At 43.2% G+C, this 15,374-nt stretch overlaps 2 protein-coding genes across 4 annotated transcripts in view; both read right to left on the bottom strand.

Annotated features, from left to right (window-relative positions):
* LOC144630363 (cyclin-dependent kinase 14-like) overlaps positions 1-12,056 on the bottom strand; it is a 45,881-nt gene extending 33,825 nt beyond the window's left edge. For 2 of the 3 annotated variants that reach the window (XM_078488727.1, XM_078488728.1), the window contains exons 1-4: positions 11,691-12,056; positions 11,435-11,506; positions 9,151-9,215; positions 8,143-8,325 (exon numbers count right to left, since the gene is read on the bottom strand). In XM_078488727.1, the coding sequence (XP_078344853.1) occupies positions 8,143-8,325; positions 9,151-9,215; positions 11,435-11,506; positions 11,691-11,775 (405 nt within the window). In that variant the 5' untranslated portion in view covers positions 11,776-12,056. The remainder of the gene's footprint in view (positions 1-8,142; positions 8,326-9,150; positions 9,216-11,434; positions 11,507-11,690) is intronic. The other variant, XM_078488729.1, reaches the window with a different exon arrangement.
* Positions 3,360-4,142, bottom strand: LOC144630841 (uncharacterized). The gene has a single exon (XM_078489196.1). The coding sequence runs from the start codon at positions 4,140-4,142 to the stop codon at positions 3,360-3,362; it is 783 nt and encodes a 260-aa protein (XP_078345322.1).
* Positions 12,057-15,374: the final 3,318 nt, after the last annotated feature.

The raw sequence follows: 15,374 nt of genomic DNA, 5'->3' as shown, positions 1-15,374 counted from the left end.
GTATTTGATTTCTACAGTTCATTAAGCGGAAAAACTGTATATTTTGGTACCTTGGTGTTTTTATGAGGTAGAAGAATGAATTTATTTAAAGGTTAACTTATTGCAGTTACATATTAACTACCTACTGTAAATTTTGTCAAGTTTGCCATTGCTTCCGCACAGTGCCATGCCTGTCAGTGCATATCCATAAAGATATTATAAGGTTGTAAACTTCAGAGAAAAAGTGTTTTTGTGCCAATATGAACAACAGTGAAGTTATATCTTTTTCAAAAAACAATTTGTTTCCACAGAAGAATTCCCCTCCGCAACAAAATTTCCCCTCCGCAACAGAATTTGATCATTCTCTGTGTGGCGTTCCCGTGGGGTAGCCCAGATAAACCAGATGTGTAGTTTCCAGTATAACTGATTTATTTAGTACACATCAAACGGTGAAACTATAAAGTAAAATTACAACAATAAAAAAGCCTAAATAGAAAATTGAAATACATAGGTAGAGAAAGAAAAGGGTTATAATGACATAAGGAAGAAAAAGAAAACTTACATTTGATGATTTCTCCGGGTTTTGGTGAACAGCTTATTGGAGCGGTAATAACGTGTTTATATACGAGGGCTTAAAATTTTGGTCTGAAATCAATATATATAAAACTGGATATAAATGAAAATAACGTAACGCATGGAGAGCGTCACGCCTGACGCGCGAACGTCACACTCCTCGCCCAAGGATTCACGGAATCCTTGCTACTATTAACTGAATGGGATAAAAATTAAATGTTCAAAAAACAAAGGTGAAAGTTCCTTCACTAAGTTTCTTTACTTTCAGCTTCTCTCTTTAGTTCTTGCTTGGACGAATCTTGTTGGGAGATGATCTTTACCAGCTCAGTTACTGGACGTAACATGGTTTTCCGTTCTCCATTTCTGTAGACAGCGACTTTCGCTTTCCTTACTCTATCATCTTCGCTCTTGATCCCTTCAACAACTCTTCCAAGTGGCCAATTGTTCCGGTGTACTTCATTGTCTCTCACAAGGACGACGTCACCTTCAGCCAGGTCCGGTTGCTTCTCGTTCCACTTTGGTCTCACTTGGAGGTTTTGCAGGTACTCCTTTCTCCAACAAATCCAAAACTGGTCGGCGAGATATTGGGTTCGCCTCCAGCGCTTCTGGGCATACAAATCTTGAGGGGTGAAGACTCCAGGAGGTGGTGCAAGTGGGCGTGTCTTCATGGTAAGCAGGGCATTTGGGGTCAGTGGCTGCGGTTCATCCGTGTCTGAGGGAATGGCACTAATAGGGCGCGAGTTCACTATTCCAGTCACTTCTGCCATTAGAGTTGTGAGCAGTTCGTGGGTTAGCTGGGAACTTCCAATCTCCAAGAACATTGCGTCTAGGATGCGGCGTATAGTACCGATTTGGCGCTCCCAAACTCCACCGAAATGAGAGGCGTGAGGGGGATTAAACTGCCACTCGCAACCTTGCTCCGCTACGAACTTCTGTACCGTTTCTTGGTTTAATTCTGCGAAGGCATCATCCAGTTCGGACTTTGCGCCAATAAAGTTGGTACCTCTATCGCACCTGAGTCGGGAGGCTGGCCCGCGTAGTGCAAAGAAACGGCGAAGTGCGCAAATGAAGGAACTAGCATCCATCGTCTCTAGAACCTCTAAGTGGATCGCTCTACTGCTGAGGCAGGTTAGTACAAGTCCCCATCGTTTGCTGTTTGCTGCGCCACCTCTGAGTTTTCGGGTGTGGATCAGCCATGGACCAAAGACGTCAAATCCAACATTTGTGAATGGCGGACTTGTGTCTAATCTGTCCGCGGGTAGGTCTGACATGAATTGGTTCAAGGCTCTTCCTCTCAGTTTCTTGCACACCACGCACGAGCTTATTACCCTCGCTACCATACCATGGCCTCCAATCACCCAGTAGCCTGCTTGGCGGACAGCCCCGTGAGTTATTTGGCGGCCCTGATGGCGGACTTTCTCATGGTTATGTCTAATCAGCAAGGTGGATAGATGGTGTCCCTTGGGCAATAATATCGGGTGTTTTTCGTCGAAATTAAGGTCTGAGCGGCGCAGACGACCACCGACCCGCATCACTCCACTGTCGTCGATGAAGGGGTCCAAGCGATAGAGTTGGGATGATTTCATTAACTTCTTTTGCTCCTTGTCTCGCTGACGGTTGGAAGGTGGGTCACTGCTAAGGTCTCTTAAGGCCCTTAGTTCGTCTGAAAGGGAGCCTTCTTGAGCGGCCTTGATAGCCACCATCTTAGCTTGATTGAACTCGTCTATCGTAGGGACTCGTGGGAGGGAAACCGCATTTGAGTGGCTATTGTGCTTGGGAGACGAGTTGGTTACTTGAGAGCCTTCTTCTGATGGATATTTTGCGGCTCGTTTTGCTCTGAATTCTTTTGCCTTGACGATAAGGTTCGCTAAACCCCGATGAAGGGATGTCGACGTGGAAAAACGGATGAACCTTCGTGAGGTAAGTCCATTTGTGACTTGCATTTGGCTGCTAAAGGTGTTAACGTGTCTCCTGATTTCTGGATCGTCCTCATTAAGTGGGATGTTATCGTGGCTGTGCTGATCGGTGGGCTGCATTTTCTTCAAGAAATCCGGTCCGGTCAGCCACTGAGAGCTTGACAAGTCTTTAGCTGTCACATCTCTGGTTGCAAGGTCTGCTGGGTTGGCTCCACTGTCTACGTAATTCCACTGTCGAGGTGTCGACATATTTCGAATCATTTGCACTCGGTTGGCCACGTAGACATAGAAGCGTCTGCTGTCATTTTGTATATACCCCAGCACCACTTTGGAGTCTGTGTAGAAGACGACTTCGTCTATTCTGATGTCGATTTCTTTCAAAACTTTCTTAACGGCTTGGGTTGAGAGTACTGCCCCACAAAGTTCCAGGCGAGGGATGGTAGTTAGCTTGGTAGGCGCTACCTTCGACTGCCCAAAGAGAAAGGATAAGTTGACTTCATTCTTCTCGTTGAATTGGCGAAGATAGACGACTGCTCCTATGGCATCCTGGCTTGCATCAGAAAAGGAATGGATCTCATTTCGTACTACCGGTCCAAATGCTTCTGGCTTGTAACACCGGGGGATAGCGACCTGCTCCAAATCGATGAGCGAGTCCTTCCAGCTTTGCCAGCGTTGGCTCATGCCATCCGGAAGGGGGGTCGTCCCAGTTCAGTTGACTGCCATTTTCTTTGTTGCCCATGGTTACCAACTGTTGCAGAATAAGTTTTCCCCTTAACACCACGGGGGCTGCGATTCCGAGGGGGTCGTACACCGAATTCACCACAGACAGTACTCCCCCGCGCGTAAACGGCTTCTCAGGAACGGACACTTTGAAAGTGAAGGTATCTTCCGTCAAGTTCCAATAAACGCCCAAGGAGCGTTGGACTGGTAAGAGGTCGTGACGTAAGTCCAGGTCGCGAACGTCTTTTGCTCGGTCGTCGGCGGGCAAGGCTTCCATAACTTCGGGACGATTGGAACGACCTTATGGAGACGTATGTTTGCGGTGGCCAAGGCTGCTTGAGTGTTCTTAATCAGCTCTATTGCTTCTTCCGATGTGGCTCTGGATGCCAATCCATTGTCAACATAAAAGTTCCTATGGACAAAATCTCTGGTGGGCTTTCCAAAACGCTCCTCGCCGTCATCGGCCGTCCTCCTCAGACCGAAGGTGGCTACTGCTGGGCTGGGGCCGTTTCCAAATAGGTGAACGGTCATGCGGTACTCGATGATCTTCTTGGTCGGGTCGTGGTCCTCAAACCGGAAATTTCTGTGTTTAGGGTCCACATGGAACGAGTGGAACATTTGTTCTATGTCGGCCATCACTCCCACTTCATGGTGCCGGAATCGGAAGAGAACACCAATCAGACTGTTCATTAGATCTGGGCCGGGCAACAATTCTTTGTTGAGGGAAGTACCTTTGAATTCAGCTGATGAGTCAAAGACGACACGAATCTGATTTGGTTTTCTTGGGTGATAAACCCCGAAGTGTGGAAGGTACCATACTTGTCCTGGCAAAGGGGCATTGTCTTGGGAATTTTCTTCCTGTTGAGGGTTTGTTAAGACGGTGTTTCCAAGGTGGGAGCGAAGTTCACTGGCTGGGATTTGTACTGCATGGCCTCGTTCAATGATCTTTCTCATGAAGTCGCAGTAGTCTGTCTTCATTTGCGGTCTCCTCTTAAAGGAACGGAGAAGGCCATCCAGTCGGCTGAGCGCTTGACTTCGATTGTTCGGCATACATACGTCCTCTGAACGGAAAGGAAGGGGCATTTCCCAATTACCATGCTGGTTCTTGTGAACCTCTCTTTCCATGATTTCCAGAAAGCGACGATCTTCCCATGACATGCTGATCTCGTTGTCATCCCTCGTTGTTTGGTAGATGTCCTTCTCTGATTCGTGGGTGCGCTCACCGTATCTCTCTTTGACTAGGAAGTGGTTTGGACATGGGGTCATCTCGTAGGTCATCATTTCGCTTGGACTGGATGCGAGTTTTCCGGCCTGGCCGTGAAGATACTCTTCATGGGAAATAACAGTTGTGCGACGAGCAGAGATGTGGACTGGACCACCAACTCGATCAAGACACACTTGGCCGGAAATCGTCCATCCTAAGTCTAACCTCTGTGCCCAGGGTGCTCCTTTAGGACCATTCTTGAAGGCTCTCACTTTAAGCAGTTCAGGTGCATCTCGGCCAATGAGGATGTGGATCTTCGCGTGGTTGTCGATTGGGGGAATTTCGTCTGCAATGTCTCGGAGATGTGTAAACTTCCTGGCTATTTCTGGTGTGGGGATCTCTTCTTTGCCCTGCGGGATCTGATTACACTCCACCAGGGTAGGTAGTCTGGACACCTTCCCAGTGACAGAGCGCAGGAGTAATCCAGGGACACGGCGTCCGTACTTAATTTCTCTCTCGCTACTGCATGTTGATAGGAGATACTTTTCTTTGGGCCCCTGTATTCGAAGGGTGTCTGCAAGGTCAGAGGTGATCATTGACGCGTTACTCTGGTCATCCACTATTGCGTAGATCCTGTGGGCCTCCTCCTCTCGACCTTGGAGGAACACATCCACCAAGACGACCTTGCTACATGACATTCCGCCCTCTCGGTCGTTGCAGACGGACGTGCAGTTGGACTTTATCTGCCCATTTGGAACTGATGGATTAATGGGTCTCTCCATATGAAGTAGGGCTTGATGGAGGCGACTGCCACACCTGTCGCATCTGATGTCTGCAGCCTTGCAATCCTTAGCAACGTGACCTCCTGATAGGCAGCGAAAGCATAATTTGTTCTCTGATAACCACTGAGTTTTCTCCTGAAAGGTCTTCTTTCCGAATACATGGCACTGAGCCAGATCGTGACCCTTACGATCGTGGAAAGGACAATACTTCTCCTTTAGGGGCGATTCTTCACCAGCATCAAGTTCCAAGTCGCCTTTCAGAACTGTTCTACTGGCGTCGAAGACTGGTGGTACGGGTGGCTTTTTCCTTTTCTGGTCCTCTTCCTTTAGTACGCCACTTGCTAACACATTGGGATGGTTTTTCATTCGGGCGACGCAAATGACCATTGAGGCAAAACTGTGGAACTGTGGGTAGGCATCATTGTGGTCTTCGGCGTATTTGGCAACCAATTTCTCCCACTTCGTATGCAGAAAGGCAGGTAGCTTTTCTACAATCGGTTGAAGAGTATTTGGGTAATTGAGACATGCGAGTCCAGGTAGATGGGCAAGTTGGCTGTCAATGTCAGCACACAAATCAGCAAATGCCTGTAGCTTGTACTTGTCTTTGTCGTTGAATCTTGCTGATTCCGTTAGTCGCTGCAGTAGGGTGTTTGTGATCGCTGCCACGTTTCCAAACCGCCTCTCGAGTTCCTGCCAAGTCTCTCTCAGCACCGTCGCTGGCTCACCATACCGCCTTTTCCTGAAGTTGTCAACTACCTTTTGTACTTCACCCCTTGTGTAACTTCTTAGGTAGTTGATCTCCTGTTCGGCAGGCACTTCTGCATCTCTGATCATTGCTTTGAATGCAGACTTCCAAGGGTGAAACAGCGTGACATCCCCACTGAAAACGTCAGGTTGGCACTTTGGGAGGCTCTGTTTGGCAAGACCTGCGACCAACTGTTGGTTCGTCGCGGTGAATGACTCGATGAGAAGATCCGTGATCGGCTCCTTAGGGGTGGACGATATCATGGGCGTGCTTGGAGGATCGACGATGGCTGGGGGTTCGTTCAATGGCTTGGGTCTGTGTTGAACGTCTTCAGGGGGAAGTTTAACTTTCCGCTTGGGTGTAATAAACGCTTGTCTTGCTGGGGAGGGGATCTCTCCTGGATTGGGGCCGTATTCAATGGGTGTGGCTGCGTGGTCACTCTGCTGAGTGTGAACCCATGCCTTCTTCACGGGTAGACTTGTAATCTTCTTCCTGATCTTCACGAATAGATTCTTCTATAGCTTTCAGTCTTGCTCTGGCTACAGCTTCTGCTTTATTTGCGGCCAAAATAGCCATGTCACGATCGTGTTGAGCGCGTTGTTGTTCTCGGCGTTTCTCCTCCTCCGCTTCTTGTTGTCTTCTTAAGTTCTCCTTTTCCGCCATCACACGCTCAAACTCTGCCTTTTGCTTGGCGGCTGCGGCCTCCGCTAGGGCTTCTCTTCTTGCGGCGCTAGATGCTTTCGATGAACGTGACGATGACGTGCGGCGTGACGGCACAGAAGCTTGTGATCTTGTCTCTTCGTAATTTTCCTGATCGTCTGTTGCTCTATAGGGAGGTTCGCTTGCGATTTTTAGACTCGAAAACTCCTTGGTAAGAAGAGCTTCTTCTGAATAGTCTCCCCATCGGTCTTGAGCGTAGAGATCGGCCAATTCTTTTAGGGTAATTTCGTACTTTACAGTTGCTGTCTCCAAATTTGCGGCGCTCTGGGGGGTGATGGGGTGTACCTTGCCATGGGCGATTTCGAGGTTTTTGGCGTCCTTTTGTAATTGGCGACGTTTGGAATCGACAGCACTTTGTAGGCCTTTTCGAGTGAACCAGCGAGATCTCTTGTCCTCTGAAGTGCTGGACTGCATTTGTTAACAGATGCTGTGTACTCCTTTGGAGAAGGTTCTTTCGTTTTTTGGGGAAAAATGGTCGTTCTGTTCACTAAAGGGCGTTTCGTACATTTAGGGCGATGTTCTCCACATGATAGACACCAAATTTTCACTGTGGCATTCCCGTGGGGTAGCCCAGATAAACCAGACGTGTAGTTTCCAGTATAACTGATTTATTTAGTACACATCAAACGGTGAAACTATAAAGTAAAATTACAACAATAAAAAAGCCTAAATAGAAAATTGAAATACATAGGTAGAGAAAGAAAAGGGTTATAATGACATAAGGAAGAAAAAGAAAACTTACATTTGATGATTTCTCCGGGTTTTGGTGAACAGCTTATTGGAGCGGTAATAACGTGTTTATATACGAGGGCTTAAAATTTTGGTCTGAAATCGATATATATATAAAACTGGATATAAATGAAAATAACGTAACGCACGGAGAGCGTCACGCCTGACGCGCGAACGTCACACTCTGTAAACAACAGCTTTAAACATAAAATCTTTTTGAACATAATAAAACTTACCTCTACCCCAAAATTAGAAGATGTGAAAACATGAAGTTGATTTTATATATTATGAGCCGACAAACAAAACTTTAAGGCCTCAAACTGTTGCGGAGGGGAAAACAGCATACAGATTGTTGTCTGCTGCTGACACGCTGAGAGAGATATCAATTTTGGGCAGTGTTAAAGTTAGTCTGTCTTAAGTAGTTTGTGTCCCATACCATCTCAGCAAAATCCCTGTTTTCTATTTTTTACAAGAAAAAAAAATTACTTTCCCCTCCGCAACAGCAATTATTACTATCAATGGTAATTAATTATAATTTATGCACAAACAGCAATTGACGGCAAAAAATATTTAACATTTTCATAAATTCTAGCTAATATGCTATCAATTTGTCTGGAATTTGAGTAAGTTAAACAATTTTGATTTTTAAATTTTTTTGTCCTTAATACTGTGGAATGACCTGTTAACAGGGTTCCACTGTAATCATACAATGTCAATCAACAACAACAAATTTAACCGGACACTTACTTAATAATAATATTAAAGTAATCATACCTGAGGTAAGTTTTTAAATTCCTCAGGTGTAAATTCATCTGAGTGTCTCCTGCCGTTGCCAATCTCAAAGCTGATCTTTCTAAGGCGTGAACCAATTGAGTCTGACACCGTCCTTCTTACAACGGGTCTTACTGCAAGGTTGTTTGTAGGTGAGCATTGACTGCAGTCATCAAAAACATCAGCCTGCGTGAGAAACAAAAGGTATGCAATAAGTGTATAAGCGTTGACATTGTACGGATACTTTTGACACATCTTTGTTGCTTCCTTGAAAAGAGTGAGTTTTTGGGGAGAGTCAAAATGGTGGGTGTGGAGTTGGGCTCTGTAAAGAAGGATAAAATACAAACTTATAGGTGTTGTACAAACTAAAAAAGCCATAGACATAAGCGTATTAGGACTTTCCTCACATAACTTCCACTGAAGTTTTCGGTTAAACGCTCCCCCTCCCTGTCTGCACACCAAGATATAAGATACAAACTCTTGATAGACTTGAAGGGGTTGTGCTTTGGGTTGTGCACAACTGCCACACCCCAAAGAAATCTACTTTAAAATATTATTAGAAAACAAAGCTCAATCGTGTTAGCCAAATGCAAACAAAGGCCACAAGCACGTTGCTAGAAAACAATTGTTTTAATTCCCATAATCGCACCATAAGCGTGTTGTGTTAGAACCGTGTGAATGTGTGGCTTCCGTGCCATGTGCGTGCATTCACCTTTTTACTTGTTTTCCTATGGAGGGTCACAAATATTCAATGTGACTTAGTAAGGAGCTAGAACAGTAGACTGAAATGAATACTTATTAAATGTTTATTGAAAGCCCAAATCAAGAATTTTTGCCCTCAAAATACAGCGAGGTTAGGTATAATGCATGCATACATAACACACTAAATCACCAATAAAAGGATCCTGAGCCCAAGGTTTGAGCAATGTTGGCATATATCACAAATTCAAATGGTACATGTAAGTCAAACATAACCCCTATACAGCCCTAAACCATGAACATATTAATTACCTCTGTATTTCCACTGTTTTGTTCCAAAGACACACCCTGTCTGCCATTCTCATCTTTTATAAATGCTGAAAAGTGAAAATTAGAGACTCAAGAACTAAAAGTAAGGTTATTTATTGATAAGCTTATCATCAGAAACAAAAAATACCAAAAATGAATGTTTCTCATGGGAGCTACAAAACAGGCTGGGATAGATAGGTCTCCTGTAGAGATGAATAACCCTGATGTCCTTTGTACAAAATACAAATGTATACTGTTGTGCATACAACATAGTTAGCCTGTACTGGTAGAGAACCCATACAAATTATCAGTGTTGGCTGCTGTCTGTTAATGACACTTTTTTCAGGGTGAAATATACTCAAACCATTTCACCAGAACCAAAGTTAAGGGGCCTCTTAACTACAGATCCAGAGCAGTTGCTAACAAGAAATTGCTCAAGACTGTATTTTGTGGCATGCGATTTTGGAGTGTTTTTTAACGCTTAATGGCGAGTTTTATTTGGGCCACCTGCTTTGAAAAATATATCATTGTGTGTGCGTAACTAGTACCAGTCCCAAACCGTGCATTAGAATTAAAAATCTCTAAAACTTCGAGGAAAGAAAGTAGAGTTCTGTTGTTGTTTTTAAGAATCAGAGATAACATAGCTTTCTTTATAATCTGGCATATGCCAATACCGTTTACACAGAAAAAAGAAACGCCACTGACAAAGGAGAGTTAATTACGCCATAACTTTTATAAAATTGCAAATTTCATTAAAACAATACGTCACATTAAGCATGCAGATGTTCTTTATTTATTGGTGCTGATTTTAATTTTCAAATCTATACGCCGTTTCATGCGGGCATTTCTATCCGACAGGCACTATTTTAACAATAGTGTGTTTCTGTCGAGGAACTATCGGCTGATAGTTGCCCCGCGGAAATTTGATGTTCTTAAAACAAATATTAGCCCGAGAAGCGAAGCTTCAAGGGCAAATGTGCTAGTTTTAAGAACATCAAATTTCCAAGGGACAACTATCAGACCGATAGTTCCGAGACAGAAACACTCTATTGTCTTTATTGTTCACCACTAATTTTCTTCCTCGCGCACATACAAAAACGAGCATCGTGAATTATTTTTACTTTTCAGGATAAAAAACTCAATTAAAAGCCAAAATTTAACAAACGAAACAAAACCAGACAAGAAACCCACTTAATGCAGTGAATTTGGTTGGGTTTGTTTGTTTGCAGGCACGCTTGTTTACAAAAAAAAGTCATGGGCGGGCACTATCGATCCGGGCATTTTTCTCGGGAGGGCACTATGGGCTGATAGTGTCCTCCGGCGGACGGCACTTTCGCGTCACGTGTTCAATTTAAACCAATCAGAATCGGAGAAAATTTAGTGGTGAACTATAAGGGCTGTTAGCATAACCACACTGACCTACTATTGGTAATCGCGCAATCTGATTGGCTAAACAGGTGCCTACTATCGATCCGTAGAAGGCTCTCGGAGCGCGCGCTTAGTCTTCGCTGAATTTTATCAATCAAAACCTTCAATAAATCAACTCTAGCTATATTTTGTGTTTAATAGATCGGTCAGTGGGTTATGCTAACACAATTAGATGGCTCGCTCTCGGTTTCTACCGGCTTTTGATAGCTGACTCGGGGCTTCGCCCCTCGCCAACTGTCAGCCGATAGAAATCTCGAGCTTGCCGTCTAATTGTTAAATAGTGCCCTCTGGCGGACAAACACTATCACATCACATGATCAATTTAAACCAATCAGAATCGGAGAAAATTTAGTGGTGAACTATAAGGGCTGATAGTGGGCTGATAGTGCCTTCCACAGATGAACACTATCACGTCACATGATCAATTTAAACTGATCAGGATCAGAGAAAATTTAGTGGTGAACTATAATCTTGAATAATACAGCTGAGCATGCTAAGTATATATTTGACTGTAAGTTGACATGGTCTGTTAGTAACAGAAATTCTTTTTACATCATGTTTAAAATCAAACATCCAGACACAAAGTTGTAGTTGTCAGCTTGATTACAAACAACACTACCTTCATCCTACAAGCAGGAGCAGATTGCACTGTCTTAGTTTTCGTCACACAGTGTGGCACTCAAACGAATCTTGAATTGAAAATCTGTACTTCCTATCACTCACACAAAAGGCAAGCTTATAACAATTATTGTATTAGATCAATTTACTAGCTGGGCCTTTTGTGTTGCCGTCAACACATGATCTGCATTATTGAATTAAGCTTATTTTTAAAAACTTCTCGCATGAACGATATACTCACACAGCCTCAGTCCTTGAGAAATTTTTCTTCGCAGTTTCTTGATTTTCGAGTCAGAGGAAGATTTTTTTAACCCTGAAACAAAACAGTTAAGTGCATGTTCGAAATTAGCGTCATAATTTACTAAATAAACGGATTAAAAGTCAAAACCAAAGGTGGTAAAAGTTATTATGGATATCATGAATAAATAAAACTTGCAATTGAGCTTATTGCAAAACCAGTAAGATACATATATCCTTTCAGAAAAAAAGAAACGAACCTTCTTTTAAAGTCGTTTCACCGTTATTAACCGTGCTCTCTTCTTCTTCTTCACACATGTCATTATTTTCTGCAGCAGACGCCATATTACCCTGATCTCTCTCGTAAAAGCTCCACAAATCTCTGTTGATGATCTATTGCTCTTCTGTTCACCGACCAATGCAATTCGACCAAACAACCTTTCTTATTTACCATTCGCCCTTATGTCACTTTGGCTTTCAAAGTAGCACTTTTCATAAGTAATTTTCTCTAATATAGCATGTAATAACTTTCTATTGTCTTTACGAAATAACAAAACATTCATACTTCAATTCCCACCCGCACAATCCAAATTATTCCGCCATGATAAACACAGACTACCCACAGTGCACCACTAGCTGGCATTGTTTGGGTATATTGGCTTCGCGCGCTTTTTTTCTGGCACGGTGTTACATACACCACTTATCTACTGAAGAGTAAGGAGAGCGATTTTATCGTTATTCTTTCCACCCTTTGACCATTTATTGTTCATATATAGCTATTAGGACGGAAACAAACATGATGTGGTTTGTTTCCACAAAAAGCCCTTTAATTTTGCGAAAACTTAGAACAGAGGTCTTCCTGGCCAGAGTCACAAATTTGCAAAAATTCCTACCCTATTGTTATGAACCCCAGGGGGGGGGGGGGTACTCTGGCTTGTAAATGACGGGGATGATCGAAGGATTTTTTTGGGTTTGAAATTTTCGATTCCGGGATTTTTTTGGGTTGGAAAATTTGGCAAGTATTTTTTTGGGTGACTTGATTTAAATAGGGGATTTTTTGGGTATTAAAAACGAACTTAATTAAGTGCCTTGGCGTATTTATGGTATGATGAATAAACAAACACGAGCATTCAATTTTTTATGGTTTTCTTTTTGTTGTATTATTGCCCCTCCTGGCAATTTAAGGGTAATTTGACAAGGGATTTTTTTGGGGGTTATTTTGGTCCAGGGATTTTTTTTGGGTAATTTGGAAGACTTAGGGATTTTTTTGGGTCCTGAGTTTTGCCTCCATTCGATCATCCCCGTCATTTTACAAGCCGGAGTACCCCCCCTGGGTTATGAACACACCTTTCGGAAGACCCATAATAGCGGGATGTAATGTAATGTAATGTAATGTAATGTAATGTAATGTAATGTAAAACTTTATTTATACACGAAGAACCATCAGTTACATTAAGCTAAAGTAAGAAACTAAAACTAAAACTGCTTTACATGATTGCCGTATGGGAATCCCATACGTAAGCTATAAATACATCAGCTACCTTCTTGATAGTTTTCCTAAAATTATTTACTGATACAGCATTTTTTAGACATTTGAGCAGGTTATTCCATAGCATAGCCCCGCTGTAAGAAAAGCTTCGTTTCAAATAGTTGGTATTTGGTTTGGGTAGCGTCAACTTTCCCTCAGAGTCTCTCAACAAAAGTATAAACAGAGTGACGCTGAAGTCCATTCGTCGTTTTAAACATTGTTAAGGCTTTCTGTTTCTTTCTTCGAAGAAATAGCCTCTCCCAGTCGAGGGTGGACAGGAGGTGGTTTGAACTTTTATCAATAGGTGATTTGGTAATAACTCATACCTGCCAACCATTAACTCTGGCTGCACGGTTCTGTAATTTTTGGAGCTTAGCACTTAGGTAACCACTCAAACAGTCCCAGACAGGGCTGCAATAATCGAAATGTGGCATAATTAAAGCCTTGTAAACTTGAATTGCAGTTCCTTTCGATATAAAGGGTCGCACTCGTTTATGCGCGCCTATACATGTGCCTATAGCCGAAGAGGCTTGCAAATCTCTTCAACGACGTGTTAACGCCAAAAGAGAAGAGCATCAATGGTAAGACCCAGAGATTTGGTACGATCAACTCTCTCGATAATTTGGTTTGATTTCTACGTCGTCACATCTGTTTTGGCAATGTGATAGCCCTACAAAACGTATTTCAGCTTTTGTCAACCAACTACTTGAGCCGATAGCACAATGATAGTGTCCGAGCCGAATGACCCATACAACCGGAGCTTATCCCGGTTTCCGTAGCATAAAGCGACTAGGAGTATTGCTACTCCCCCCTGGATGGGATACTAGTCCATTGCAGGGTTACCCCCGGGCCCCAGCAGTAAATTCGCTGGTACCCATTTATACACCTGGGTGGAGAGAGGCACTGTGAGAGAGTAAAGTGTCTTGCCCAAGAACACAACGCAGCGCCCCGGCTAGGCCTCGAACCCAGGCCGTTCGACTCGGAGTCGAGCGCGCTAACCATTAGGCCACCGCGCCTCCCACTTTGAAAAAAGTCTTCCTTGTCTCTATGGAAGTCACAAGTCCACTGAGACAAACATTTGAGACTTGACAGGGCACCAGCCTTTACACTATTTTTACCATACAGCAAAGAGTGGTTATAAACTGCATGTGAAACATACGAGGAATTTCATCAAGGAAACCCTTCCATACCAATCAAGTTTTTAAGAGAAATCCTCAGTCTGGTCTTTCAAGAAAACTCATTCCAATTCAAAGGAAAAGATTATCTTTAATTACAAACCCATCGAACAGCCATGGACACAAAAATGGCCGTAGGCTAGCTTCTGCTAACATCTTCATGACCAAAATAAAAAACGAAACATTCAGACAAAGTAGCAATAAATCCATCCTTTGGAAGCGATTTATTGACGAGAACTTTTCAATGTGGGACACAAGCAGAGTCAAAATACTTTCTAAAGGCAAACTGCTTTCACCCTTCGATGAAATTCACAGCTAAAATATCAGAAACAGAAACTACTTTCCTGGACAGTCACACGATAGCGTAGAAAGGTGACAGATTCCACAAGGAGTCTATCCTTGACGTGCAAACACATCAGCACAGAGTTTCAATACACGAATTTCTCATCGTGTCACTAACCAGGCGTCACGAAAGGCTTTATCAAGGGAGAAGCGTTAAGACTTCTTCCAACAAATTCCTCACAGAATACATTTGAGGATAAATTAGTCCTTCATGATAAATCCCGGCTGTCGTCCCCGCTTCAGGTGATCGCGTGCCCCGGTCTACTGACGATTTCTTAAATCCACCGCCCACCGGAGCCAACGCGCCGTTAATAAAAGTGCGTTAAATCCCGGCCTTGGACGCGTTAAATCTCCGCTGTGTCCCGGGGGTCGGAGGGGCCTGGGTTTCAATTGACTGATGCATCATATCAAGTTATATTTATATAGATTTATATTTATTCATATCGTAATCAGATTTTGTACATTTATACACTTTTATTAACCTTTTTTTAAAACTTTTTATTTGTAATTTTTAAACCTTTTTATTTCACGAAAGCGTTTTAACGAGTTACGGCTCCTGAGCACTTTGTGCATAAATAAACTATGTCTATGCCTATTGTGCCTATGCCTATGTCTATTAACTATTTCGAACTCGGCTATTTCGAACTCCCTGCATTTTCGAACTGATCCTTCTTTCCCTAGACCTCAAATCAACTCCGTTATATCGAACTTGACACGAACAGAATTGATCGGAGCACAGATAGAAACGAATGGCATTTTATTTGAACTCATATCAACTTGAATGACTTACGATACATGTACGTTCAGTATCCATTACCACTAAAAAATTCCAAGAAACTGACTGAACAATACGCACTGTATGCAGTGAACTGTTTGTCCGGCTATGAAGTACGGGCTCT

Source organism: Oculina patagonica, chromosome 11, assembly GCF_052425735.1.
Source record: "Oculina patagonica isolate OP01 chromosome 11, crgOcupat, whole genome shotgun sequence".
NCBI lineage: Eukaryota > Metazoa > Cnidaria > Anthozoa > Scleractinia > Oculinidae > Oculina > Oculina patagonica.
Note: the sequence above shows the minus strand (reverse complement) of the source record. Positions and strands in the feature narration are given on the sequence as shown.